At 62.2% G+C, this 25,871-nt stretch overlaps 3 protein-coding genes across 8 annotated transcripts; 2 read left to right on the top strand and 1 right to left on the bottom strand.

Annotated features, from left to right (window-relative positions):
• Positions 1-2,071: 2,071 nt before the first annotated feature.
• On the top strand, positions 2,072-7,759 carry DNPEP (aspartyl aminopeptidase). Of its 2 annotated transcripts, none has more exons than XM_040070170.1 (15): positions 2,072-2,107; positions 2,826-2,913; positions 2,990-3,078; positions 3,152-3,265; positions 3,589-3,714; positions 3,853-3,983; positions 4,333-4,417; positions 4,823-4,930; positions 5,162-5,239; positions 5,571-5,654; positions 5,919-6,079; positions 6,235-6,274; positions 6,646-6,747; positions 7,106-7,273; positions 7,644-7,759. In XM_040070170.1, the coding sequence occupies exons 1-15, from the start codon at positions 2,072-2,074 to the stop codon at positions 7,692-7,694; spliced, it is 1,461 nt and encodes a 486-aa protein (XP_039926104.1). In that variant the 3' UTR covers positions 7,695-7,759. The 2 variants fall into 2 exon arrangements, with proteins under 2 accessions (XP_039926104.1, XP_039926105.1); XM_040070171.1 differs by lacking the exon at positions 2,072-2,107 and adding an exon at positions 2,681-2,694.
• Positions 7,760-8,580: 821 nt separating this feature from the next.
• PTPRN (protein tyrosine phosphatase receptor type N) lies at positions 8,581-20,273 on the top strand. 2 transcript variants are annotated; one of them, XM_040070229.2, is made up of 23 exons: positions 8,581-8,680; positions 10,335-10,385; positions 10,576-10,689; positions 10,932-11,037; positions 11,156-11,354; positions 11,511-11,835; positions 12,040-12,156; positions 12,285-12,364; positions 12,440-12,726; positions 13,190-13,276; positions 13,430-13,509; positions 13,739-13,803; positions 16,129-16,341; positions 16,507-16,716; positions 16,804-16,951; positions 17,117-17,190; positions 17,496-17,573; positions 17,709-17,828; positions 17,936-18,102; positions 19,173-19,226; positions 19,344-19,408; positions 19,497-19,570; positions 19,671-20,273. In XM_040070229.2, exons 1-23 carry the CDS (start codon positions 8,581-8,583, stop codon positions 19,740-19,742), a joined length of 2,886 nt encoding a protein of 961 aa, XP_039926163.1. In that variant the 3' UTR covers positions 19,743-20,273. The 2 variants fall into 2 exon arrangements, with proteins under 2 accessions (XP_039926163.1, XP_039926164.2); XM_040070230.2 differs by having other exon boundaries at positions 8,636-8,680; positions 12,285-12,319.
• Positions 20,274-20,437: 164 nt separating this feature from the next.
• On the bottom strand, positions 20,438-25,871 carry DNAJB2 (DnaJ heat shock protein family (Hsp40) member B2). 4 transcript variants are annotated; one of them, XM_058421406.1, is made up of 10 exons: positions 25,805-25,870; positions 24,826-24,914; positions 23,628-23,737; positions 23,164-23,217; positions 22,906-23,022; positions 22,645-22,734; positions 22,415-22,520; positions 22,210-22,280; positions 21,767-21,988; positions 20,438-20,836 (listed from the first exon to the last, which is right to left on the bottom strand). In XM_058421406.1, exons 2-10 carry the CDS (start codon positions 24,888-24,890, stop codon positions 20,826-20,828), a joined length of 846 nt encoding a protein of 281 aa, XP_058277389.1. In that variant the 5' UTR covers positions 24,891-24,914; positions 25,805-25,870; the 3' UTR covers positions 20,438-20,825. The 4 variants fall into 4 exon arrangements, with proteins under 4 accessions (XP_058277389.1, XP_039926294.1, XP_039926293.1 ...); XM_040070360.2 differs by lacking the exon at positions 25,805-25,870 and adding an exon at positions 25,493-25,631 and having other exon boundaries at positions 22,906-23,025; XM_040070359.2 differs by having other exon boundaries at positions 20,438-21,988; positions 22,906-23,025; positions 25,805-25,871.

The raw sequence follows: 25,871 nt of genomic DNA, 5'->3' as shown, positions 1-25,871 counted from the left end.
GGATGTTCCTCCATCCCTGCTGCTTAGGGGCAGGCTAAAGGGTGTCCACCTGCCCTCATGGTCCAAGGGGACATTCACCTGCCCCAGTGGTGTGGAGATACTAAAGATGCCCAGCTGCCCTTGTGATCCACGTGGACATGAGGATGACGGGGTGGCTGAGCGATCCGTAAGGATGCTGCAGGCCTCGATAGCATCATCCATGCCAGTGAGATGAGGTAGCATTGCCCGCTGCATCGCTAATGGCTCACGTAAGGCATGGTGGCCATTCACTCAGCCTCCAGCAATTCCTGGGCAGTGATTTCACTTTCCCATGCTCAGACACGTGGGCTGGGATGCGGGGGATGGCCTCAGTGGATGCCATCCCTTTGCTCATCCTGGCAAGGCTGGCAAGGGGGGGGTCCAGGCAGCCTGGCAGGCAGTGAGAGAAGGGGGTGGCACTTCCTGGATCTCTGCTGTATTTACAGTCTTTGTCCTGGGCCATCTTTCCATTAACCCCTTCCAGCAGGGAGGACTGAGGACTGCCTGCCTATCCCCAGAGCCTCCTGCTAGCAGGGAACACTTGCGGCAAAGCCTGCCCAGAACCCCACTTGGGCTGCCAGGCGTCATAGGAAGGACCGCAGTGCCCCATCCCTACTGGTCCTGTCTCTGCCAGGCACCCCTGGACACAGACACGAACCCAGCAGCAGGGTGCATACATGCAGAGGAGGAGCTGTTTCAGAAGGGCTGCCTGTGGCTCCCTGTTGCACTGGATGATCGATGGGGCAGCGCAGGGTGGGGACAGAAGCACCGTCTTCCCAGGAGCATGGTGATGGGGTAGGGGGCAACCACAGCAGGTGCTGCACAGGCCTTGGCACCCAGCCAGGGGTGAGACAGAGCCCACCCAGATATAGCCATCGGGAGCTTTTTCTGGAAGTCCTGCTGTGCCGGGAATAGCTGTGGCACGCCAAGGCACTGCCCTTTGCTCACAGCGGCAGGGCTAGAAGAAGGCCACACCCGGCCCTGCCACTCACTCCTGATCTGACACCCCAGATCCAGGCACGCCCTGCTCCTATGAACATACACCCCAGGAGCCATCCTCCCTGAGCACCCACTGGGTACCCATCCGCCCTGGGCATCCACCCGCTGGGGAGTCAGGGGCTCTAAATGTCCTCCGATGCCCTTCAGGCGCAGCCTGGGAACCACTCGAGAGCACCTGACCCTGAGCTGGGTTCTGGCAGCAGAGGGGGGTGATGCTGGCAGGAGGAGCGTGGGGATGGCTGCCTGGCATACATGTCCCTTTGACACATGTATCCCAGCTCTGGGCTGGAGTGCTGGATGTTCCCAGCCTGATCCTGGCCGGGGGGGTCTGGCCTGGGTGGCCCTGCCCCTGTGTTGTGCTGTGGTTGACATGGAGACCCTCCAGCTGTCTGTTTGCAGGGTGCCAGCCAGTGGAGCGCTTGTTCCCATTTGGTGGTGGGGAGAGGCAGGTGCTGGGGGCTGGGAGCATAAATCCAGAGCTGTCAGGAGCTCTCAGCATGACAGGCCACAGGGTCAGGGGCAGCAGGACCACCAGTTTCCAGTTCTCAGAACACGGACGGCATCTCCAACTAACAGGGTGCCCACGCGGGTGACTCAGGATCTGGGAATCCAGCTGGCACCCAACACCTGAGCCCCATGCAGCATTCACAGGCTGCCACGTCCATCTCCCAAGGCCACGCACCTATTGCAAGGAAGAAAGGATCCTGCCGGGAAATGATGCATGAGGACTGATTGAAACCCAAACCCCCACTTCTGCATCCAGCCCATGAAGGGAGCTCAGCCAAGGGCAAGAGGCACCCTAATCCATGCAAGGCCAAGGGGTCCCATCCCTTGGGAGTGCCTCTGAGGTTGACAGGCAGCTTGGGTGCTGCCCTGCCACCGTGCCAACTCTCAGAACCCAGTGCATTGCTGTCACTCAGAGACATTTGTCTCCAACATGGCGCCAAGATTTTGTGCCTTGTTTTCTTTGAGTGCCAAGGAGGAGCAACAACAAGGGCGGGCAGCAGCTTGGCTGTGACCCACTCTAATTATACCTAGCCTTGGGGAAGCAAGCATGTTTTCCTGTGCACCTGCACCCCACTGCAGACAGGTCAGAGCACTGCAGCCCCTGCTCCCCCAGTCAGCCCTAGAACTGGGGCACACCAGGGCAGAATGGGTGACCATCGTTGTGGAGCCTGTCCCTGACCCTTGCTTCCCACCTCTGCCCCTCCTGGCTGTGTCCTTCTTCCACCCACCCTTAACTCAGCTCTACGCTAGCCTTGCCGGGTGCTGTGTTTGCCTGGCCTGGACCAGGGTGCGGGGTGAGGGGTGCATGGTGCGGACTGCGCGGTGTTGGGCAGGGTGACAGCGCGATGTGCGTGGCGTGGGAGGTGCAGGGTGTGGATAGTGGGGTCGCAGGTCGTGGGGCGCAGTGTGCACACTGCCGATTGCGGGGTGTGGAGTGCAAGGTGCAGGGTGCGAGGTGAAGATTGCAGGCTGGATTGCGGGGTGTGGATTGCAGGGTGCGGGGTGCAGATTGCAGGGGGCAGGGTGGATTTCGGGGTGTGGATTGCAGGGGGCAGGGCTGAGTGCGGATTGCAGGGGGCAGAGTTCGGGGTTCGGGGCGGGGGTTGCGCATTCCTCCGGGCCAGCAGGGGGCGCGGCGCGGGCCGGCGCGCGGCGGTGGCGGCCATGCAGGTACCGGGCGGGCGGCGGGCGCGGGACGGGCTCGGGTCGGTGCCGCCCGGGACGGAGCTCCCCGGTCCCGCGGGGGTCCCGGCCCGGGGCGGGGTTTTGGCGACGCTGTGCGGTGACGGCTGTGCCCGCAGGCGGCGGCGCAGGGCTCGAAGGCGGCGGCGCAGGCGGCGGCGCAGGAGCTGGTGAAGTTCGTGAACCGCAGTCCCTCGCCGTACCACGGTGAGCGCCCGCCCGGTTCCCTCCCCGGTCCTCTCCTCTTCCGCGCGGGCGGCCCTGACGGCTCTCACCCCCACAGTGGTGGCCGAATGCCGCAGCCGGCTGCTGCAGGCCGGCTTCCAGGAGCTGAAGGAGACGGAGCACTGGGACGTGCGGCCGGCGCAGAAGGTGGGCCCGCCTGGGACGGGGCGGTGGGGTGGAGGGGGCGCCTCAGCCCTCACCTCTACCCCTCTGCTTCCAGTACTTCATCACCAGGAACTACTCCACCCTCATCGCCTTCGCCGTCGGCGGCCAGTTCCAGCCTGGGAATGGGTTCAGCCTGCTAGGGGCCCACACCGACAGCCCCTGCCTCAGGGTAGGGTCACCCGGCTGGGTGCTGAGTCCTTCTCTGGAGTCCTCAAATTTCATGCCACGAGCAAAAACTATCCTGACAACCCCTGTGCCCTGCAGCATCATTGTTAGCTCCCTACACCTCCCAAATCTGTCACTCAGAGCAACCCCTACATTGCTCTGCCTACTGCTGTCTCCTCCGTGCCCCTTGTCCTGCAGAACCCCTCACAGCACCCTGCGCTGGCAGCATCAGCAATGAGGCTCTGGGCATGTTGTGCCCAGTTCCCATCAGCTGCCCAGTCCCCAGCGCTTCACGGTGCCAGCAGTGACACCTCTGCTGTTGCCCAGGTGAAGCGTCGCTCTAAGCGGGGACAGGTGGGCACAGTGCAAGTCGGCGTGGAGACCTATGGAGGGGGCATCTGGAACACCTGGTTCGACCGCGACCTCACCGTGGCTGGGAGGGTGATCATAAAGGTGAGTCTGATTTAGGGCATGCACACTAAGATAGCTGTGTGTCTCTGGCACTGGGTCGCTGGCCCCCACACAGAGTGGGACCTGCTGCAACCTCTCAGCTCTGCAGGCCTGGCCCCAGAAGTCCTCCTTGTGTTTCAGGACCCGGCCACAGGGCGCCTGGAGCATCGCCTGGTACGTGTGGAGCGGCCCATCCTCCGCATTCCTCACCTGGCCATTCATCTGCAGCGCAGCATCAATGAGAACTTTGGGCCCAACACCGAGCACCACCTGTAAGGCCTGGCTCAGCCCTGACCCCTGATCAGCCCCCCTGGGAGGGCTGGAACCCAGCTAGAGCAAAGCCCTGCCTTAGATCTCCCTTTGGCAGCCGCTCATTGCAGTAGGGAGATCTGCAGTGGCTTTTAGTCCCATAGAGTCCTTCCAGGAGATGCTTGCAAGCATAGGATTTGGGAAAGGACATTGGGGTATCCTGAAGTGGCACAGATTTGTGCTTAAAATGTGCATTCTTGCTCCATTTGGCATAGCAGTCACTCCCTGGAGGAGCAAGGCAAACACCCCAGGAAGGGTTGGCAGTGTGTGAGGTGAGCAGGGCTCTGGGGGCTAATGTTGCTGACCCCACAGGGTTCCCATTCTGGCCACTTGCGTGCAGGAGGAGCTGGAAAAGGAGGTGCTTATGGAGTCCACACCTTGCAGTGCTGCAGCCCAGGTGAGCTGTGTGCCAAGGATCAGCAGGGACACTTGCAAGGACCTCATACTTGTCACCTTTGACTTTGAGTCCTCAGGGACCTGCCACCAGGTTCCCCTTCTCCCTGTGGTCTGCTGGTAACCTTCCACTCTGCCTCACAGTTGTGTGCACGGCACATCTGCTCAGCCACCTCTCTCTTCTCACCCTAGCCTGCAGTGTGGAAGGGGTGCATCTCCCTGAGGAGGCAGGGCAGGGAGGGGGCCTAGCATAGGGGCATAGAGCTGTCCTGGGTGAGGTGGGGGCTTGAACGTGGTACGTGTTAGTAGAAGAGAGGACTCTGCCAAATAAGTACGGTCAGGGGCAACTTTGCAAAGGGAAACCAGAAGTTTCTCCTGCCATCTGCCCACAGCTCTGCTTTCTTCCCAGGCAGAGCGGCACAGCCCTGTTCTTCTTTCCCTGATCTGCCCCCAGCTGGGGGTGAAACCGGAGCAGATTGTGGAGCTGGAACTATGCCTGGCAGATACGCAGCCAGCGGTGAGTAAGGGCAGGAGCCTCCCTCTGTCTGCGCACAGCCTACGGGCTGGCACTACACAGGTGTTACCTGGCACGTGTCCTCTGCCTGGGGCGTGCCAGGGCTGGGAGCTGAGTGGAACGAGAGCGAGCTGTTCCTGGGGGGCAGAGATAATGGTACTGGAATGGGGACCCAGTGGCAGGTACTTTTTGGTGACCCAGAACCTGTGACCTACTCTTCTTCTCTCTCTGCAGACACTGGGTGGTGCCTTTGATGAGTTCATCTTCTCCCCACGTCTGGACAACTTGCACAGCTGCTACTGCGCCTTGCAGGTGAGAGCAGAAAGAACCTGGGAGCTGCAGTGTGGCCTTCATGCATCCCAGCTCAGCTTTGGGCTGGCTAAAGGCTCTGCAGGGAGTTGTGTTCTCATGGAATGAGTCTAGATTGTTGGAGGACCTGGCGTTGGATGCCCCCTTTGCTGGGTGTGTCGGGTTCTCAGCAGCTCCCAGGGGTGACTCCTGCTGTCGCTGGGCAATGTGTGTGCCCACAGCTCCCTTCCTCCACGCTCTGGGTTCTCCTGGGGGATTTTCTAATGGCTCAGTCTTGAGATTCCCAGGATGGAGTGGCACTCAAGCTGGCATCCATTCCCCCCTAACCCTACAGGCCTTGATTGACTCATGTGCAACACCCTCGTCCCTCTCCCAGGAGCCCAATGTGCGTCTCATCGCGCTCTATGACAATGAGGAGGTGAGTGAGGGGCACAGCCGTGAGGTGGCTGGCACCAGATGGGGCTCCATGTTCTTTGCTCTTTCCCAGCCATGCCTAGTAGAGAGAGATCCCACACTCCAGTGGAGGAAGCAGGCATTTGCTTACACCCACATGGAGCATGGCCCAGGCAGGGGTGGGAAGCACTGGTGTGGTAGGAAGCTGCTTTGCTGGCTTTAGGGGACACCCTGTCACTCACTGGCTCCTGTAGTGCTGCAGGATTGTGCTGATGGTGATCCTTGGCAGGTAGGGTCAGAGAGTGCACAGGGCGCAGAGTCCTTGCTAACGGAGCTGGTGCTGCGCCGGATCTCGGCATCGCCACACAACCTGACAGCTTTCGAGGAGGCCGTGGCCAAGTCCTACATGATCAGTGCTGATATGGCCCACGCTGTGCACCCCAATTATGTGTGAGTAGTCTGAGCCATGCCACAGGCAAGGCCAGCCTGCCCTGCCGCCTGTGGCATGTTTCCCCATCACTCCCCAGGCAGTACACACAGGACAGTCCTTGTTGCAGCAGAGAAGGAAGGCTGCCTATAGTGTGAAACTTGCTTCTCTTTTTTAGGGACAAGCATGAGGAGAATCATCGTCCAGCCTTCCACAAGGTGAGGGCAGCCCTCTGCTTTGGTCTAGGATGGTTGGTGTCTGTCCTGCAGCGTGGATTGCCCAGCTGCCCCCAGGGCATAACTCAGGGAGCATTCAAATGGGAAACATTTATCCCGAAATGGGATTTGACTATGCCACATGCCTGATGCTAATCACTTGGGATCCCAGTCTCGTCCGTAGAGCTCCTCCCTGCTTTGAGCTGGGGCTGTCCCCATGGAAACACTGTCCCCATCCCCATAGGCTCACCCAGGAAAGGGAGAATGGACTGATAATGTTGGGGTGGTACAGCATTGCCAGGGCATGGGTGTTTCCAGGGCCACTGACTCTTCCCGGGTCCCGTCATGGGCCTGCGGTGCCTTCCTTTGTGCAGGGCCCTGTCATCAAAGTGAACAGCAACCAGCGCTACGCCTCCACAGCTGTCACTGAAGCTGTAATCCGGGACATTGCCGCCCGCGTGGGTGTCCCTCTGCAGGTGAGCAAGGTTGGGTGAGCCCTCCTTGAACATCAGGAGTTTGGGCTGCAGCCCTGCCCCTGGGTTCATCAGAGGGGGCCTGTGCCAAAGCTCCACCCCTGTTACCGTGTCTGACCCCACTGGGCTCTCAGTGCGGCCTTTTGCTCTGGGGCTCCAGCTCCAGGACTGCCTCAGGAAGCAGGCTGCTAAACAGAATGGGAGCCTGGCCTGAGTGTGTCCTATCTCTGGAGCATTTTTTGAACCCTGGCGTGGGTTGGTGCTGCTTCCCTGTCCCAGGTTGCCTCCCTTCAGGGCTGAGGGCCCATGTAGGAGGCCATGGGGCAGCGTATGGGGCTGCTGAGGTCTTGCCCCCGTGCAGGAGTTCATGGTGCGCAATGACACACCCTGCGGCACCACCATCGGCCCCATTCTGGCCTCCCGCCTGGGGCTGCGTGTGCTGGACATTGGCTGCCCGCAGCTGGCCATGCATTCCATCCGGGAGATGTGCTGCACCTCGGGGGTGCTTCAGAGCATCACCCTCTTCAAGGTGAGCCTTGTGTCCCTCATCCTGTGCTAAAGCTCACTCCCTGCTTCTCTACATCTCCCATGTCCCTATGTCCCCATCCAATCCTTGCTTTGGGGCTGAGCCTAGCCATCCCGGAGAGCTCCCCAACTCTCTAGAGCAGCTCAGGTACTGGCTGTTTCCGGGGGTGCCCCCTCTCATCCCAGCCTTCCCCGGTGACTGCCATCCCTAAGTAGTTCCTATGGCAACCGGTACTAGCCTTGAGTCAGCCATAGTTACTATGGCGACGTGGTCCTGCTCTCTGCAAGTAGCTCCCTACTATGACGCTGTGACAGGAAGCTGCTGCCTGCCCCCACTGCCTGTCCCCCCACCCCGACAGCCTCTCTTCTTCCAGGGCTTCTTCGAGCTCCTGCCAACGGTCAGCAGCAGCCTGGTGGTCGACTGAACATGGCGGGGAGGGAGTAGCAGTGTGTTTAGTTCTGGGGCCATTAAAGGATTTCTGTCTCACCAGTGAGTGGTCCATGACTGTGGCTGAGGCTGACGTATGTGGCTCCCTCTGGGGACTCCCATGGCTCTCACCTGTGTTCTCCCCTGGAACCGTGAGCGAGACCTATTCACCCATCCACAATCTCTTGCCAAGGGGTGCTGGAGGTCCCAGCTAAGGGGCAGAACAGGGCTCGGCTTCTCTCAATGGAGAGCGAGTGGGCGGACGTCCCCTGTATCCTGCGGTGCTGGGGCCGCCCCTTTCCCCAGGAATGACCCTGCCATGCGAGTAGGGATCTGCCGGCGCCAGGCCTGAAGCTGCCCGCCGGGGCCGGGACAGGGCATCCGTGCCCGGGCCGGGGTCCGGCCTCTCCCCGCGGCTGGTACCCAGGCGGTGCCGCCGGGCGGGGCACGAGGGTGCGGCTCCACGCTCGCCGCTCATTGGGCGGCTCACAGGGGCGTGTCCCAGGCGGGAGCCAGTGCGGCCGCAGGGGTTGGAGGGGCGGGCGCTGATTGGCGGGGCCGCTGCCTGCGCTGTGGCACACCCCCCAGGGGGCGCGGCTCGCCCTCGGGAACGCTGCGATTGGCGCGGTGCTCCACCGCCTCTCCCCGGAGCGAGGCGTGATTGGCCCCGCTGGACAGCGGGGGCATGAGCGCGGCGGTGAGGGCGGCCGCGCGGGTCTCCGATTGGTCGCCGCGCGCAGGGGCGCGGCGCCGCGGCAGCGCACGGCGCGCCATTGGCGGGGGCGGTGGCGGCGGGCGGGGCGCGCGGCGCGGCGGGGCGCGGGTTGGCGGCGGCGGCGGGGGCGCGGCCGGCGGGTGCGCCATGGTGCGGCCGTGAGCGGAGCATGGGGCGGCGGCTCCTCCGGGCGCTCCTCTGCCTCCTCCTCCTGGCCGGCCGCGGGCAGCTGCGCGACGGCGCCGGCGCCGCCGCCACCGCCGCACACGGTGAGACCGCGACCCCGGGCAGGGCTGCTTTGCCCCGGGCTGCGCGAGGGCCGGACGGAGATTCCCGGGGAATGGCGGGGCACGGGACTCCGCGGCCGGTGCGGTCGCCGCCGCTGCAGGGTGCCGTCGCGGCGTGCAGCGGCGAGTCCGGCCCTTGGCGGATAGCGGAACGGGAGGCCCGGGATCGGCACCGCGGATGCGCCGTTGGCACCGGGGACGCCCCTCTCCCGGGGCTGCCGGGCCGGTGGGTGTGCTAATCCCGGGTCTCCCCGCCGGCTATAGACTCGCCGCCCCGCCGGGCCAGAGAGCCAGCAGCTACGGGACGGGAGTAGAATGATGCTTGCTCATGCCCGGGGCAAAGCCTGTGCCTGAGGCTGCCGCAGGGATGGGGGAGCCCGAGCCAGCGGCCCTAAGCTTGGCTTCCTCCGGGACCATCCCGCCCTTTAGTTGCCCTCCGCCCGTAAGTGCTGCCCGCCCGGGCCGGCGCACCCGCTCTTCTCCGGCTCGGTCCGTGTGGTCCGTGCTGGGGGCTCCCGGGGACCCGCGTGTCGCTGTCGATGGCAGGGCTGCAGCCCCCCGGCACAGCACGGCACGGCCCCGGCTCCGCTGACTCACTACCGGGCGCCCGAGGCTGCTGCGCCCCTCGTCCTCCAGCGGCCCGGGAGTACCGGGACGGATCCGGCTGGCCCGCGGGGGCCCCGATGCAAGGAGCTAGCAAGGAATGGTGCCGGGACGGCTGCGGCCGAGCACCGTCCCGGACGGGGGAGCCTCCCTGAGCGGGGGCCACCGCCCCTCCCGGTGGAGCGGGGCGTCTCGGCGGGAGAGCGCTGCGCCGTTTCAGCACCGCGGACAGCGCCGGCCCTGCCGCCCCGGCCGGGCCCCCCGCCGCCGCCGTCCCTGGGGTCTCCCCTGGCACCGGAGTCCTGTGCCCCCGCCTGCGTGGCCTCCGCCCCAGGGGACGCTGGCCCGTGGGTGCCGGGGTTTCGAGGACCCTCATCCCCACTAGCCCCCTTCCCCCGCGGCGGGCTTGACGGGCCCCTCCCTCCCCTCCCCCCGGTTGTTTTCTCGTTCCTTCCTTGCCATCCGGGGCTGAGTCATCGCCTGCTGCCGTCTCGCTGCTGACGGTCTTGGACCGAAACGGGGGGGGAGAAAAAGGGGGAAGCCGCCCCCTGCCCAAGTGCTGCCCGCCGAAGGGGTTGGAGAGGTACACACCCCACACCCCCAACACCACTACATCCGTGCTTTGGGGTCCGCCTCGCAGGGAGAGGGGATTCCGGTGTCACTGGGTTGCATCTCTTCCTCGTAGTACCACATGTAGGAGGGCAGCAGATGTGGTTTTGCAGGTCTCTGCTGCCTCAGTCTTACCTTCCTCACTGCCAGCACCCCAAAAAACCCCAGGCCTTCCCCACTCTCCACAGCCAAGGGCATACTTTCTATACAGCCCCCATCTTATCTCTGAGGGCAGAAAAGACTGGCACCGAGCCTCTGCCATGGGCTACAAAGCTGTGTCCCCTCCCACCATCACCACATTGCATCCCTGTGCCGCTTTTCTGGAGCGTAGGGATCCCCCAAGCAGCTGGCGATGAGCAAATTCCATAGGAGTCCCCCTTGGATGCTGTGCTGACTGGCCTGTCTGTCTGTCTGTCTGTCCCAGGCTGCCTGTTTGACCGAAGGCTGTGCTCCCCGCAGGAGGTGTGTGTGCAGGGTAAGTGGCTAGCAGGGCCGCAGGGATCCCCTCTCCCTTCCCAAATGTGTGTGAAGGGTGCAGAGCTGCCTTGCGGAGGAAGCTAGGGTGCAGTGCAGGGGGGCATGGCAGGAGAAAGGTTGGGCTGTGCCTGGAGATACTCACATTGGAGTGTTTGTTCATCCATCCCGCTGTCTCCCTTCTCTTGCAGATGGGCTGTTTGGGCAGTGCCAGGTGGGCTCCGTGCAGGACAGACCCTACTTCCAGGTCACGTCTCCCGTGCTCCAGCGTCTGCAAGATGTCTTGCGGCATCTCATGGCACAAGGTGAACAGGGGAACGTGGGGAAAGTCGCTGCGACCCTGCAGGGAGGGGGTGTCAGGTGGAATTGCCCAGCGGCTCTAGAGCTGCCTGTGGTCCTGCTGGCCCAGGGGCCAGGCTGGGCTGAGGAGGAATGGGGTCAAACCCAGGACATGGGACACAGGGTCAAAACATCAGGACAGCATTCCATGCATTCACACCGTGGTTCCCAGGCTGCCTCCATGTCTCACAGCCTCATCCCATGGCAGGGCTCTCGTGGCAGGATGGCATCACCCAGTATGTGATCTCTCAGGAGATGGAGCGCATACCCCGCCTCCGCCTGCCACCCTCGCTGGAGCCGGCGGCTAGGGACAGGTAGGACAGAGCCAGCGGAGCTCAGTGGAGCAGTGAGGGCTTTGTCCCCAACATGGGGTTTAGGGGAGGGACCTCCCCCTTTACCCAGGTGAGTTACCTCAGCGCTGTTTGCCTCGAGGTTCCTGCCTCTCCGCAGCGAGCCCCGGCGAGCCCCACTAGCCCCAGACCCTGGCCTGCCAGCAGCCCAGCATTTGGAGCTGCCCCCACCACTGCTGCTTTCCCCTCTGGTGCAGCGGTACCTGGAGCACGTCCTGCTGCCCTCCCCACCCCAACTGGGCTACGAGGAGGCTCTGCTCAATCCCTACTCCTACCACAAGGTAAGCCGGGGAGTGAACGCCTCTCCTGGGCAGAAAAGTAGAGATCGACAGGGAGCTGCTGTGCTCCCAGCACCTCTCTGCTGGTGCCGGGGTACCCCTGCCTCCACCATGGGGTGACAGGGGACCTGTGGGGTTTGACATGTGTTTTGGTTGCAGTTCGGCTATCAGGATGGTGCTCACCAGCATCCCAGCAACTCAGCCAGGCAGAGCTCTGAGACCTCCTCGCTGCTGGGCCGGGTCCCTGCCCAGACCCTTTTTGGGGCTGGCCCTGTGCCCTCCTATGGCGGGCAGCCAGGAGTGGATGGGGGGCATCTTTTCCAGGATTTGGGCATGATTTCCCTGCCCAGAGAGAAAGCTGGCCGCCCAGAACCTGCCAGCACCAGGCTCCAGCACAGCTTGCGGCTCCCCAGTGACTACAGAAACATGGAAGAGAGGGAGCAGCAAGCAGCCCTGGCTGCCCAGCCACCCTCTGCACAGACGGGTACCTTGTTCTCCAGCCAGGCACCCACCCTTTTCCCTACCCTGTACCCACGAGTTCCTCGTGACTCACACTTTCCCTCCTCTTTGGGTTTATGCTCATGGGCAAAATATACCCACAACCCCACCTGCTCCATCTGCTTCATCCCTGGCCTCTGGTCTCCATGCAGATGCAGAGCATCCAACCTGATGCTACATCCTCTTGCAGATGCTGCCCTGAAGAGACTGGCTTCTCTCCTGGCCAGCTATGGCCTGGGGCTGCCAGAACTGAGTCCCCAGCAGATAAACAGCCTATCCACCCTCCTCCAGCTGCTCCAGAACTCTGGTGAGCTGGGTGCAGGGATGGGACAGGCAGGGACTGGCAGCAGCAGGTGCTAGCATGCCCTGTTTCAGGGTAGGGAGCGTTGCCTTTTGGGATGGGTGCTGCAGGACCTCTGTCTCTCTCCTTTCCAGGTGCTGCTGGCCCTGAAGCGCCCACAGCGAAACGGGTGGGTTTGCAGCAGAGTGATGCTGCAGGAGGTGCCGTGCCACAGGTGGGATGAGGGGGAGGAGACATTTCCCCAAGGCTCTCCTCAGAGATTACAGCTGTTCCCTTTTCCTCCCTTTAGGTGATGGAGGGGGACATGCAGCATGGAGAGGAGCCAGTGCCCCCTTTCTCCACAGTGCCATCCCCCAAAATCCCAGTCAGCAGCTCCCCAGGGGATGGAACAAAGGGCAGGGCAGCATCCTCACCAGCTCCCCAGGCGGAGCCACAGCAGGGACACGGTGGGGATGCACTCAGCCCCAGAAAGCACATTGTGGTGGAGAAGAAGAGCTACACAGAAATGAAGCAGAGTGGGGCACAGCAGGGCATGCGGCCACTAGACGAGTATGGCTACATCGTCACAGACCAGAAGTGAGATCTGGGGGTCAGGCAAGGGGGTCTGCATGTGTGAAGGGTCTATATCTCCTCACCAACAGCTGTCACAGCTTCACATCCTTCACCCAACCTGTCAGGTCTTTGGTAGGGTCGGGTTTCTAGGGGTTCAACTCCCCCTGATCCATTCTCTACCCACAGCCCTTGTTCCACCCCAAAGCCTTCCTTTCCCAGCCCACACCAAAGCCAAACTCACTGTTGCAGGAGGAAGGCTTGGAGTGTGTGTACACAAGTGTCTGTGCACACTCGGGTGCAAGGGGGGGTCAGCTCACCCCCACCGCCACACATGCCACACTCTTACCTCCTGCCCACCCTGACACCTGTTCATACTGTGTGCTTGGGACTCCTTGAGCCTGCCTGTCCCTGTTCCCTGATGATGGGGAGCACGGGGCAGTCCCCTCACCCCTGCCACCCCCTCCTCACCGTGACACTGTCCCCACAGACCCCTGGGGCTGGCTGCTGGTGTGCAGCTGCTGGAGCTCCTAGCCAAGCACCTCCACCTCTCCACCGCCAGCTTCATCAACATCAGGTGAGGGGACCAGTGCCATGGAGTGCTGCTGCTTCAGCCCTGGCCATGCTCAGCACTCCCAGGCAAGGGGACAGGAGGGACTGGGCTGTTGTGAGGATGGGTAGGGGGTCTGCATTTCCAGGTCTCACACTGTGTCCCCCCTCTCCCTGGCAGTGTCGTGGGTCCTGCACTTACCTTCCGCATCCGACAGAACCCCCAGAATTTCTCACTGGCAGATGTGGCCAGCCAGACTGGTGAGTTGGGCAGTGTCCCCCTGATCTTGTTTCTCTCTTTCCCTCCCAATTGTGGAGTGCCCCTTCCTAGGGACCAGGAAGAGAGAGCTCCTACCATGCATCCCTCTGCCTTTGGCTGAACTGGGGAGCTGAAGTGGGCAGCTGTTGGAGCTGTCCCTGGGCTCTGTTTCTGGGGGATCTCTTGTGTGGAGGGGAAGCCTGCCTCTGATCATCTCCTCCCTGTCCACAGAGCAAGTGAAGGGAGAGCTGGAGCACGAGCTGGGCCTGAAGATTGTGCAAACAGGAGTGGGAGAGGTAGGAGTGAGCAAGGATTCCATCCCTTGGGGCTGGGGTGGCCAGGGATAGGGGACTGGGGAGACTGCCACGGAGTACAAGCCAGGAGCCCCCAGCCCTGGGGTACAAGGATCTTTGTGAGTGAGCTGTCGCTGCAGAGTAGAGGAGACCGGACAGTGTTTGGGATGCTGTGTTGGAGACAGGCTCCAATCCTGGGTTGGAGGACTCCTGTTGGAGTCTGCTCTAGTTCTGTCTGTCCACCATCCCCCTCCACTGCCTGGCAGCATGATCCTGCCCAGGGCTCTCTGCTCTTTTCAAAACAAAAGCTCTGCAGTGTTTGAAGGTGGTCTGAGAGAGACTCCCAGAGGCTTTTCTTCCCCCCAAGACTGGGGGGCTGTGGGCTGTATCCCTCAAGGCTCATCCTCACCCTTGCCTCCCTCCAGCCTGCACACCCATCTCAGCTGTGGCCTGGGCACTCGAGCACTGGGATGTTCCCAGAGCACCCCACAAACCATAGCTAGGCAGGCAAAATGCCATCATGTCCCCAGAGAATGGCAAAGCAGCTGGAGGCAGGGATGGAACAGGAGCCATCTGTTTGGAGAGGGGCTACCCCTCCCTGTGCTCCTCTGGGGAGCCACAGGAGCAGTCTCCTGGGGTGGAGAGCAGAGGTTGGAGATAGAGACCAAGCCTGGCTCCCATGTTGGCAGTCTGAGGAGGAAAAATGGTGTAGCACATCCCCAGGCCAGTGTCCTCATTTCTCACTTCTTGTCATGTGGCTGTAGTTGTGAGGATGAAGGGAGGGAGGGAGGAAGGAAGGAAGAAAGGAAGGAAAGGAAGGAAGGAAGGAAAGGAAGGAAGGAAAGGAAGGAAGGAAAGGAAGGAAGGAGGAACTTTGGAGGAGGCCATGAAGAAGGGGTAGCCTGGCCACTGAGGCAACTTGTCTCTATCAGCAATATGCAGAGTGTGTCTGTGCAATGCCTTTTGATCAGGAAGGTGGCAGGAACCAGGAGACATGTCAGAGATGACAGAGATGGAGCTTAGAGGAAGCTGAGGCAGCTTTGCAAGCCCCCTTCTGCACTGACCTTCCCAGTTCTCACCAGATTGTGCTTTTCCTTCATTCCCTCCTGGCTCTGGACTTGGTGGAATTGGTGCAAGATTTGAGGAAGAGGGCCTGGGCAGGCCTTGGGAGAGAAATCTCTTCTGTCCCCCCTGGCTCTGCTGACACTTCCAGGGGCTGCAGAGCTGCTCCTGCTTGGGCGCCCTTGGGGAGCTGGGTGGTGCTGGGCCTGGTGGGTGCCCTGGCTGCAGGACTGGCCGGACCCTGATGGCAGTCGGGTGCTGGGAGGCAGATGGCAGCAGGGACACCTAGGCTGGGGACATCCCCAGGCAATAATGATGATGTAGTTGATGACGGTGCAGTGTTCCCTCGGTAACTTCATTAGGCTCATAGCCAATGGGAGGCTTTGGCAATGAGGTAATGCAGGGCTCTGGCAGCTCATTGGGCACAGGATGTTTGAATTGGTGATGCCCCAGCATGCCCTACCTGGACCTGGGCAGTGATGGCATTGACAGGAAGGTCTTGTCCAGCAAGGTCTGAGCGACATCCTGTTCCAGCAGGGGAATGGGCATGGATTGGGGTGTCTCCCACAATCACTAGGAAAGAGCCCTAGGGACACTACCTGCAAGGTGGCAGGGGCTGCTCTGTGTCCTAACTGGGGAGGGCAATAGGGAGGACTTGTCCCGCAGCTGCTACAGCTGGGACGGTACCAGCAGTGATGGCAGTGCTGTCATATTCCCCACCCTGCATCCCTCAATGCTCTGCTGTGGAGCAGTGGCTGCAGGGGAGAGCCAGCCTCAGTCAGGAAAGTCCCCTGGGAGTAGCACACCCAGTGCTGCAGTTGTCTATCCTACACCATTAAGTCCTTGGGCTGAGTTCGGCCCTTGTTGATCTCCAGCTGGGCAGAAGGAGGTCATGGAACCAAAGTTCCAAGGGGCTACTGCCTGCCTTGTAGAAGGGCAGTCCAGACTGGGTCTGCCTCAGGCAGGAGCCCTGAGTGCAGGGAAGCGGGAAGTCAATGCTACCTGGGCTTGGCCAAGCTCCTCCAGCTCCAGGGACACCACTGTAGCAGTGCCCCATGTGACACGTAGGTGGGTGCACTCTGCCTCACCCCAGTCACACCAGCTCTGCCCCAGCTGAGGGTGCTGGGAGAATCAGCACCCTCAGGAAGGAGAAGAAAGAGCCCTTGCTTTGTTTTAACCCCCAGCAACCCCAAATGTGGAGCAGGACCAGGTCTCTGCCCCCGCCAGCCCCATACTGAGCTAACCCTTACTTGGCTTGATCCCCAGCGGAACGAGGCTGCTGCCTACTCACGCCCATCCCGCTTCGGGGACGGCTTCCACTCGGTGCTGCTGACCTTCATCGCTCTGGCCTGCGTGGCGGTCATTGCCATCGCGGTGTCCGCGGCCTTCTGCCTCCGGCGCCACGCCAAGCAGCGGGAGAAGGAGCGCCTGGCTGCCCTGGGGCCAGAGGGTGCTGCCGACACCACCCTCGAGTACCAGGTAGGGACCCTGCGGGATGTGGGACCCTGCGGGATGTGGGACCCTGCGGGATGTGGGACCCTGCGGGATGCGCCCCTGCTACGTGTCAGCATCGCCCGGGGTGCGTGGAGCTGCCCTGTGGCAGCGCCGCGGCCAAGGGACAGCGCTCTTGCCGGGCTTCCCCAGGAGCTGTGCCGCCAGCACATGGCTGCCAAGTCTCTCTTTGGCCGCACTGAGGCGCCGGCGGCACCAGCGGAGACTTCGAGGGTCAGCAGCGTCTCGTCCCAGTTCAGCGACGCTCCACAGCCCAGCCCCAGCTCGCACAGCAGCACACCCTCCTGGTGCGAGGAGCCTGTCCAGTCCAACATGGACATCTCCACCGGACACATGATCCTGGTGAGCATGCCTGTAGCGGTGCCAGCCCCTCCCCAGCCCTGCGTCTGCTCGTCTGCCGCTGGGCTGACTCCCGCCCCTCTGCCCCAGGCCTATATGGAGGACCACCTCCGCAACCAGGACCGGCTGGCCAAGGAGTGGCAGGCGCTCTGCGCCTACCAAGCTGAGCCCAGCATCTGCTCTGTTGCCCAGAGTGAAGCCAACCTGAAGAAGAACCGCAACTCCGACTATGTGCCCTGTGAGCATCCCAGCCACCCTGCCCCAGGGGTCAGCCCCAGGGACCAGCCGTCCTGCTCGAGCAGGGTGTGGGGCATGAGGACGCTCAGGGCCATGGCTGTCCGCAGCGTTAGCGTGCCTGCAGCTCCTCTAGCCGCTCACCAAACTTCCTGGCCTGTTCCCTCAGATGATCACGTGCGGATCAAGCTGAAAGCCGAGAGCAACCCATCCCGCAGTGACTTCATCAATGCCAGTCCAATCGTGAGTGATCACTGGGGGCTCCTGCCCTGTCACCCTGCTCCTTGATGTGCCCGGCCCAGGTGAGGTTTTCACTCTGGGATAGAGCTGGACTGAAGTTACATCCCTGAGGGCTACAGATGTGAGCTTTTTGCCTGCCCCGTTGCTCAAACAATTGTTAAATCCCATTCTCCTCCTGCCTGGGGCAGCTGAATCTCTCTTCCCAACCTTCCTTTCACCCCCGGAGTACACCTCTACTTCTTCAAGTGTCACCAACCCCTGGCCGAGGGGGTGATACCTGAAATCTGATACCCCATTTCCTGCTCCAGATTGACCATGACCCACGGATGCCAGCATACATTGCCACGCAGGGGCCGCTGTCCCACACTATTGCTGACTTCTGGCAGGTGAATGTCACGCAGCTGTGCCAGCCCATTGGGGTCCCTTTGTGTTCTGCCCACAAAATGGGTCACAGGGGCTTGACTGCCCTCCCACCTGGGCCGTCCCCCCAGCAGTGAAACCCCCCTTGCCTCACCCCACAGATGGTGTGGGAACATGGCTGCACTGTCATTGTCATGCTGAGCCCCCTGGCCGAGGACAGTGTCAAGCAGTGTGACCGCTACTGGCCGGATGAAGGCTCCTCTCTTTACCACATTTATGAGGCAAGTGTGGCAGGTAGCCTGGGGCATGGAGCGTCCTCCAGCCCCCGCCCCCTGAGCACAGCCCCCTTGCCCGGCGCTGATACCCACGGTCTGCCTCACTTGGACAGGTGAACCTGGTGTCAGAGCACATCTGGTGCGAGGATTTCCTGGTGCGCAGCTTCTACCTGAAGAACGTGCAGTCACAGGAGACCCGCACCCTGACGCAGTTCCACTTCCTCAGCTGGCCGGCCGAGGGCATCCCCACCACCACCCGGCCCCTCCTTGACTTCCGCAGGTGAGCACCCACCCGGCACCGTGCCAGCCCTTGGGGAGCCGGCGGTGGCCCCGAATGCAGGCCGCTGATGGGCGAGGACATCGCTGCCGTGATAATGAGGGTTGGGGCCATGGCATGGACCGGTTGCGGGGGCCAGGAGCTGCCATGGATGCAAGGGATGCAGAAAAGACGGGTTCTGGCCAGCTTGGGATGAGGCTCAACAGAGTTTGGGGGGCAAGAAACCTCTGGCTGAGTTTGCCAGGGTTCTCCAGCCTTCATAGGGTGGGAAAGTGCTCTTCTCCAGAGCTGGCATGGAGGGCAGCTTGACTGGCACCTTCCCCAACCATGGGTGCAAGAAGAAATCCCCAGAGCCAGCCTTAAACTGGCTGTGACTCGTTGCTCCCGATGCCCTACAGCCAGTGGTGGATCCCCAGCTAGCCCAGGGCAAGAGCTGCAGGGCTGGGGCTGCTCCCAGGAGACTTGCCTGCCCAGGTCTTTAGGTCCCAGGGTGGTGGTGGGCTCTTGCCAGACACAGGCTGCTCACTGGCCCTAGGTTGTGTGGGGCAAGGGACACAGCCTAGGGCATTGGGGGGGTCTCGGAGCATGTCGCCCTCCTCTCAGCCCTGCTCACGCTCTCTCTCTCTCTCTGTCTGTCTCTGTCTCTCTCTCGCAGCTGCCGGCGTCATTTTTGTGATTTGCAGCTAGTAATCTGGCTCCAGTTGCATAGTCACAAAAGTGATCGTTGGCAGCCGTGCCTGCTGCATGGAGCATGCCAGGAGCCTCACCGGCGCCTGGCCCCCAGCTTCACACCCCACCGGACCAGAGCCGCTCCCTGGGGGTCCTGCCACTGCTCCCCTCCCCAGGCTGGGCTGAGGAACTGAACTCCTCTCCATGTCCTGGCCACTTTCCTACTCGTGGTCCCCATCCCATGTCCAGCACCGTTGTGGAGGCAGGAGGAGTCATGAGCAGGACCCCCAGGGCCACATCATGGTGTGCTGCTGCCCTGCCCCACTGAGCACAGCAAGGGACACCTAGCACAGCCTTGACCCTGGCACGGCAGGGCACTGATCTGTTGCCTCTTATCCTTGCAGGAAGGTGAACAAGTGCTACCGGGGTCGCTCCTGCCCTATTATCGTGCACTGCAGGTACTGCAGGGGATGGAGGGGCATTTGGGCTTGGGGGTGACTGAAGGTTGGGACCTGCTGCCCAGGACCGGTCCCATTGGAACCAGCTCCCCTGGACCAAGCGTGTGTGTTTTGCAGTGACGGTGCAGGCAGGACCGGGACCTACATCCTTGTCGACATGGTCCTCAACCGAATGGCCAAAGGTAGGTGCAGGGAAGCACCATTTCTGCCTTGTCCATGAGTTTGGCCTGTGAACTCCCCCCCTAGCACTCCTCTCTCCCTCTGCCCCAGGGGTGAAGGAGATAGACATAGCTGCTACGCTGGAGCACATCCGAGATCAGCGGCCTGGTATGGTGCAGACCAAGGTAGGCTCCAATCTGGGGATCCTGTCCCTCCACATAAGCATGCAGAGCCCCTGGGGCCGGGCTGGTAGGGACCCTCATGTCTCCTGCTGTGCTCCTGCAGGACCAGTTTGAGTTTGCACTGACAGCTGTGGCTGAGGAGGTGAATGCCATCCTGAAGGCGCTGCCGCAGTGATGGAGAGGAGCCCTCCCTCCCCCGTCTCGTCTGCCCCCTGCCCTGCGCTTCGCACTCTCCTCACCCGCCTCTGGGGCTGCTCTCCCTTTAAAATGGTGTCTGTGCTTCTGGCTCTGTTCCCCCTGCCCCCAGGTGCCCCTTCCCATCTCTCCAAGGATACTGACCTCAGGCCCTCTGTGTGCAGGAACCCCATCGCACCCACTGTCACCTCATGTGGGACAGGGCTTGTGGCCCCTCAGCCCTGTGGAGGGGGACACCAGCTGGTGCTGCTGGGAGCTGGCAGGGGGACTCCCCAGCCTGTCAGTTCTGTGTTAGCCCTCTTCCCATACCCACGTGGGGGGCAGAAGTGGGGGCAGGGGTCCTCCACAGTTGGGGGGAGCATGGGGTGCAGAGGGGCCTGGCCCAGCCCCACTCCAGGTCCCCTTTGTGTGCTCCCTGCCTAGTCACTCAAGCGAAAGAAAAATTTCTAGAGAACTATAATTTTGTATCTTGATGTGAATAAAGTTCTTGTGTCACGTTCGTGCAGCTGCAGCCAGGCCCGGCCTCTGACTGTGTGTATTGGGATTGCACAGGGAGGGAATCTCACGTTCATCCATCTCTGTCCCTGCACTCTGCAACTGCCAGAGTACAGCTCACCTGCAGGCAAAGATGAGAACCCTGCAGCCCCAGCCCAGAAAGACCCCACAGGCAGAAGCTACTGCAAACAGGTTTATTGACAGCTGTTAGCAGAAGGGTGTCAGAGAGGGGGGGCTGCAGCGAGGAGGGGGGCAGAGCCCAGCCCTGCTGGCTGAGCCCAGCCATGCTGCTCCTCACTGCGTACAGCCAGCACTCCCACCAGCAGCCTAATCTACAGCAACCCCAACACCACCCTCTCCCCCCCGTGGTGCCAACGGCCTCTCCCCCCAGCCCCAGGTATTGCTCGGCCACGAGCCCTGTCATGCCCCCCCTCACCGCATCCCACGGAGCCAGAGGGTGCTGGGGGAAGGGGGTGGCAGGGGGTGGCCGTGCAGGGAGAAAGCGGAGTCCTGGTTGGGAGAGCGTCCGTGGGCGAGTGGGCGTGCGCGGTCGCCGGGCGCAGCAGCCTCAGAACACACCTGGGGAGACAAGCGGAGGGGGGTACACAACAGCACCTGTGAAATCCTCCTCGGCCAAGGGCTGGGGAGAGGCAGGGATGGAGGGAAGAAGGTCCCAGGCGGAGGAGGAAGCCAGCCAAGGCAGAACTACAGGCAATGGAGAGGGTAGAAACACTTGTGAACATCACGGAGGGTCACTGCTGCTGTGGGAAGCAAGGAGGAACAGTGCCCTGGAGGGCGTACAAGGCATAGGGAAGGGAGTGACCAGGCAGAGTCTGCAAGGAGACAGAGGACAAGGGAGTACAGGCAGGAGCAACAGCATCCAAAGGGAAGAGACAAGACACAAGGCACCAAGCAGAGGCTATGTGCGCAGCCCTCTTTGCAAGGATGGGAGCTCAACTCAGCACTCCCCGCAGCCTGGGCGGGGGCAGGCTGCAGCCAGGGAGGCACCTGCTGGAGACCCTGCCCACCTGCAAGGCTGGCAGGGAGAGAGGGGCAGGCACAGCCAGAGCACGCCTGCCCATGGGCCCCCCACGCTTCCAGGAGCCAGGGCAGGGAGCTGCCCCTCTTCCTGGGACCCCATCAAGGGGGCTCCTCTTCAAGCCACTACTTTCAAGTCTGGGAGCCTCCAACGCTGGGATGCCACTAGCCATTCACCCACCTGAGCAAGGAGGCAGGGCAGGAGAGACCCCCTCCCTTGCTAGGGGAGGCAGGAGCTGAGTTCCAAGCAGTGGGGCTCCACCCCTGCTTTCCTCTTCCTGCCCCACGCTCAGAGCAGGGGGCAGTGCCAAAGCTTCCCTTTGGGGGCGGGTTCGTGCCCCACAGTAGCAGAGCTGCCGGCACCCAGTGGCTCCTGCTCCAGCCTCCCCCGGGCACCACGGGCTCTGTGGGTGGAGGACGGGCTGCTGTGGCTGCCCCCCGGTGCCGACAGGGAGCCAGGGCTGTGCCCACCTGCTTGGTGGTGCCCCGCAGCTTCCATCTCAGAGAGGCTGTAGGCCATGGCCAGCTGCAAGTCCTCATCCTCATCCTCGCTATCCGTGTAGAGGCAGACGGGTGAGGAGCTCGAGGTCTGGTGTGGGGCCGGTGCTGGCGGTGAGGGTGGCTGTGGCCTGGGGAAGGCTTGCTGCTCACGCCGGCTCAGCTCCAGCCCCAGCGCCATGTCATCGGGAACACCTGTGGGGACAGGGGTTGGAGGACTTATCCACTCCAGTTCCCCAAAGCTGGTGTGGGGCCCCGGCACCTCCAACCCGCCCCACCAATCCTTCAGAGCAGAGCTCCAACCCAGGGCCAGCCACGGCTCAGTCCAAAACAAAGTCTGGACACAGCATCTCCCGAACACCCCAAATGGAAAGGGTGCAGGGCTCAACAACACAGTCTGCAGTGCCACTTCTCACCATCGATGTGGATCGACTTCAGCTCCCCATCCTCCTCCACTTCCACCCGCTCCCGCCCGTTCTCAATAATCCTGCAGAGAGACAGACAAACAGACGGACGGTCAAGGGCCATGCAGCCAGTGCACCATAGCAGGAAGTTGCAGGGTCGGTGGCCTGCTGATGGAGAGAAGGCTGTGGGAGCAAGGTGGGTTAGCACTGCCCTCACCTCTTGGTGGTGATACGCCGGCCATTAACAAAGGTGGTGGAGGTGGAAACGGAGCGGAAACCCAGTCCTGCGTCTGCACCAGAGCTGAAGGATGAGGCGAAGAAATCTAGAGAAGTGAGCAACAAGGTTGATTCCAGGGTAGGTGGCAGGAAGAGGGCAGGGGACAGACTGCATAGAGGAACATGGCGTTCTGGGACTCCCCTGCTGGGAGGAATGGCAGTGTCTCCTACCTGAGGATCCTGGGAAGGGGGAAAAGAAATGGCCTCCCCCATGGTGCCGGGGGCCAGGTCCTCGCAGCTCAGAGAAGGGCAGCATGTCATCTGAAAGGCAGGGCCCCCCATCAGCCTCACCCCATCAGCTTGGTTAACTAGAAGCAGGGCACTGATGTGGGGACCCTCTGCCAGGGCCAGTCGTGAGCTCTATCCCCAAGCTCAACAGCTGCCCCACAGACAGAGGTGCCCAAGAGCCACCCTCCCCTGCCCCACACGCACCAAAGAATTCAGCAAAAGGGTCTCGTCCGCCAAAGAACTCCCGGAAGACGTCGTGAGCGCTGCGGAAGGTGAAGGTGAATTCGGGAGCCCCAGCACTGGCCCTGGAGCCCCCTGGTCCTGCTGGAGGGAAGACACTCAGTCTTAAACAGAGCCCTGGGTGACATCTCCCCTGAAGGGTGGGGAGTCATGGTGGCACCGACCCACACCAGCTCTTCAGACAGGGAGAAGAGCTGCACTAACCCCCACGGCCCTACTCACCTGCTCCCATGAGTCCATCCTTGCCATAGCGATCGTAGACATCACGTTTCTGCTCTGGAAGAAGAAAGGGAAGCAGGGAAGCTGGCTGCCAGGTGGGGACAGGAGTACTGACACTTCTCCCAACTAAGGGAGGTGCAGAACAGCAGGGAGCAAGAGGAGACGGTTGGCACAAGGCCCTGCCCCAAACCCAAGTAAGACCACTGGGCAAGAATGCAAAAGCTTCAGCCCCACCGGGGAGATCCCATTGTGGATGCCAACAGCTCAGCATCTCCCCTAAGGGCTGTTTTGGGAGACACGTGAGGAAGTAACTAAGCCCTGCAAGCTGTGTGGTAAAGCTGTAGGGACCCACTGCCTCCTGGGGACAGCCAGGGATGCAACCTGTGTGAGCCCAGAAGCAGGACATCCCAGTGTGAACAGTCCCAAGGGCGGGCACGCACACACGAGACATCACTGTGGCCTCTTACTGTCCGACAGCACTTCGTACGCCTCGGCGATCTCCTTGAACCTCTGCTCAGCATACTCCTTGTTGTCTGGGTTTTTATCCGGGTGCCATTTCAGCGCAGCCTTCCTGTACCTGCACAGAGGGGCAGTGATGGGCACACAGCAGCCCTTGGGCCAGCAGCCCCCATCTGAGCATGCACCTCCCAGCCTGTGGGCAGGGGCATCCCAAGCCCGCTACAGCCCCAGGCACTGAACAGGAGCTTCCTGGACTAGTTATGCCTCCTGAGAAAAGCATGTGTTTTCATGTATAAATATATATATACAGACACATCTATATATATATATACATATTTATGCATACGTATACCAACACACACAAACTAAACACAATACAGAAATAACCCCAGAACTACAGCACGACCGCAGCAGTGTGCCCACCTCAGCTGCCCTCATCGATGGCTCTGGACAATGCTCACAGGTTTGTTCTGGAGCCTTCATGGGCTCCAGAGTGTGCATGGACCAGGGGTTGCTAGGGGCCCCCTGGGGCCAGGAGAGCACCAGCAGCCCTCTCCTCCTCACTGCCGCTAGAGATGGTTAACCCATGCTTCCCAGCTTCTCCCACTCACTCTTGGGAAGCCCCCACAGGGACCTCTGTCACCTGTTGGCAAGCCAGCTATCTGCTGGCTTTCCCCTCAGGTGATGCCTGACCCCAGTGAGAGCAGCACAGCTTGGCAGGGCACCAGGCAGGAGTCGCAGAGACTCAGGAGGCTCTGTCAGCTGCCCAGTAGCACCTGGGGCACAGCACCAACCTGCCCACAGGGCCCACATCCCTAAAAAGGGACATGCTTGCTCTTCACCCTGTGACCTCCAGTCCCTTGACTTTGATGCCAGCCGAGTCCCTGTGCCCCAACCATCTGCCATCCCTGCACCCTCTGACAGAGAAAAAGAGGGGAGCCTCCAAACACCGTCAAGACTCACCTCCAGCCCCAGGCTGACAGCAGGGAAAAAGGGAACAAACCCCACCAAAAGATGCCTTTGTATGGCAGCAAAGCCGAACCCCACTCTGGCATTCATACAAAGGAAACAAAGCCTGAATTGTCACCTCTGGAGCTGGGCCCTGTCCCCACCGGCCCTGAAGGGAGCCCCTGCCTCGCTGGCACCAGGTGAGGGTGGCTTGGGGGATTCTGCCCCGCAGGCAGAGGCTCGCTGCTGTACACTTACGCCTTCTTGATGTCCTCGGCAGTGGCGTTGCGGCTCACCCCCAGAGCTTCGTAGTAGTCGACCATGACGTGAGCTGTCCCACGGGGTTACTGCAGGGGGAGAAGGCAAAGTCAGGGGTCCACAGGGACAGCCTGGTAGTGCTGGGCGTGGGACAGCAAGGGCAGGCTGCTTACCCTCTCCAGCACCCCGGCCACCCACCTCCTCCCGAGAGCGACTCAGTGCCACGCCATGCCCAGCTCCCTGCCCGCACCTCAGCCACCCGGGAGCACCTACAGCCCCAGTCGGGGGGACCCTCTGCTGCTGACGCGCCGCCGTCCCGCCGGTGTCACCCCAACTTGTCCAGGGGGAAGGGAAGGGAAGGGAAGGGAAGGGAAGGGAAGGGAAGGGAAGGGAAGGGAAGGGAAGGGAAGGGAAGGGGTCCCCGCTGCCGGCGCCGCTCCCCGCCCGCCTCCCCCGGGGGCTCAGTCGCGGGCCGGGGGGGGCAGAGGGAGGGCTAAGGTGCTTAGCGGTTGGAGCGGATTAAGGGCTCAGAGGGAACCCTCCCCGAATCCGGGCACGCCGGGACACTGCCACCGGCCGACCCGCTCCGGGTGGGGGACAGGAGCAGAATGCGGCCGCTGCGGCCCCCCGCGACCCCCCGGGGTACCGCGCCGCTCCCGGTACTCGCCCCCGGCCCGCGAGTCCCAGCTGTCGGGAGGGCGGCGCTGGCGCCGGCACCGGCACCAGTACGGCGGCACTGGGCCCGCCCCCCGGCCCGGCCGTAAACACGGCGCTCCCGGGGCCACCCGCCGCTGCTGGAAGTTTCCGCACCCCGCCCCGCCGCCACCGGCGGGAGGCCAGCGCATCGGGGGCACCGGGAGGGGCGGCGGTGGCAGCACGGCAAGGGACGGCAGCGGCCCCGCTCCCCCCGTGCACCACGGGCCGCCGCTCCCCGATGACCCCCTTGGGCCCCGTTCCCCCGTCCCGTCCCGGTGCCCACCTGAGAGCCGCCGCCGAGCCCTCCCCGCCCTCCCGGGCCGCCCGCGGCCGGCGTCGCGCGTCCCCCG

Source organism: Hirundo rustica, chromosome 7, assembly GCF_015227805.2.
Source record: "Hirundo rustica isolate bHirRus1 chromosome 7, bHirRus1.pri.v3, whole genome shotgun sequence".
Lineage (NCBI taxonomy): Eukaryota > Metazoa > Chordata > Aves > Passeriformes > Hirundinidae > Hirundo > Hirundo rustica.
Note: the sequence above shows the minus strand (reverse complement) of the source record. Positions and strands in the feature narration are given on the sequence as shown.

What these genes read in the sequence shown, in the direction of transcription:
- DNPEP (XM_040070170.1), top strand. Translation starts at nt 2,072, where the DNA reads ATGTTTTCCTGTGCACCTGCACCCCACTGCAGACAG. An exon ending in ATCGTCCAGCCTTCCACAAG is followed by an intron (nt 6,275 to 6,645) that starts GTGAGGGCAGCC and finishes TCCTTTGTGCAG; the next exon opens with GGCCCTGTCATCAAAGTGAA. An exon ending in AGAGCATCACCCTCTTCAAG is followed by an intron (nt 7,274 to 7,643) that starts GTGAGCCTTGTG and finishes CTCTTCTTCCAG; the next exon opens with GGCTTCTTCGAGCTCCTGCC.
- PTPRN (XM_040070229.2), top strand. Translation starts at nt 8,581, where the DNA reads ATGGGGCGGCGGCTCCTCCGGGCGCTCCTCTGCCTCCTCCTCCTGGCC. An exon ending in GCCACCCTCTGCACAGACGG is followed by an intron (nt 11,836 to 12,039) that starts GTACCTTGTTCT and finishes ATCCTCTTGCAG; the next exon opens with ATGCTGCCCTGAAGAGACTG. An exon ending in CCACCGGACACATGATCCTG is followed by an intron (nt 16,717 to 16,803) that starts GTGAGCATGCCT and finishes CCTCTGCCCCAG; the next exon opens with GCCTATATGGAGGACCACCT.
- DNAJB2 (XM_040070359.2), bottom strand. Translation starts at nt 24,890, where the DNA reads ATGGTCGACTACTACGAAGCTCTGGGGGTGAGCCGCAACGCCACTGCC. An exon ending in GCCGAGGACATCAAGAAGGC is followed by an intron (nt 23,738 to 24,825) that starts GTAAGTGTACAG and finishes CCCTCTGTGCAG; the next exon opens with GTACAGGAAGGCTGCGCTGA. An exon ending in GGATGGACTCATGGGAGCAG is followed by an intron (nt 23,026 to 23,163) that starts GTGAGTAGGGCC and finishes TCTTCCCTCCAG; the next exon opens with CAGGACCAGGGGGCTCCAGG.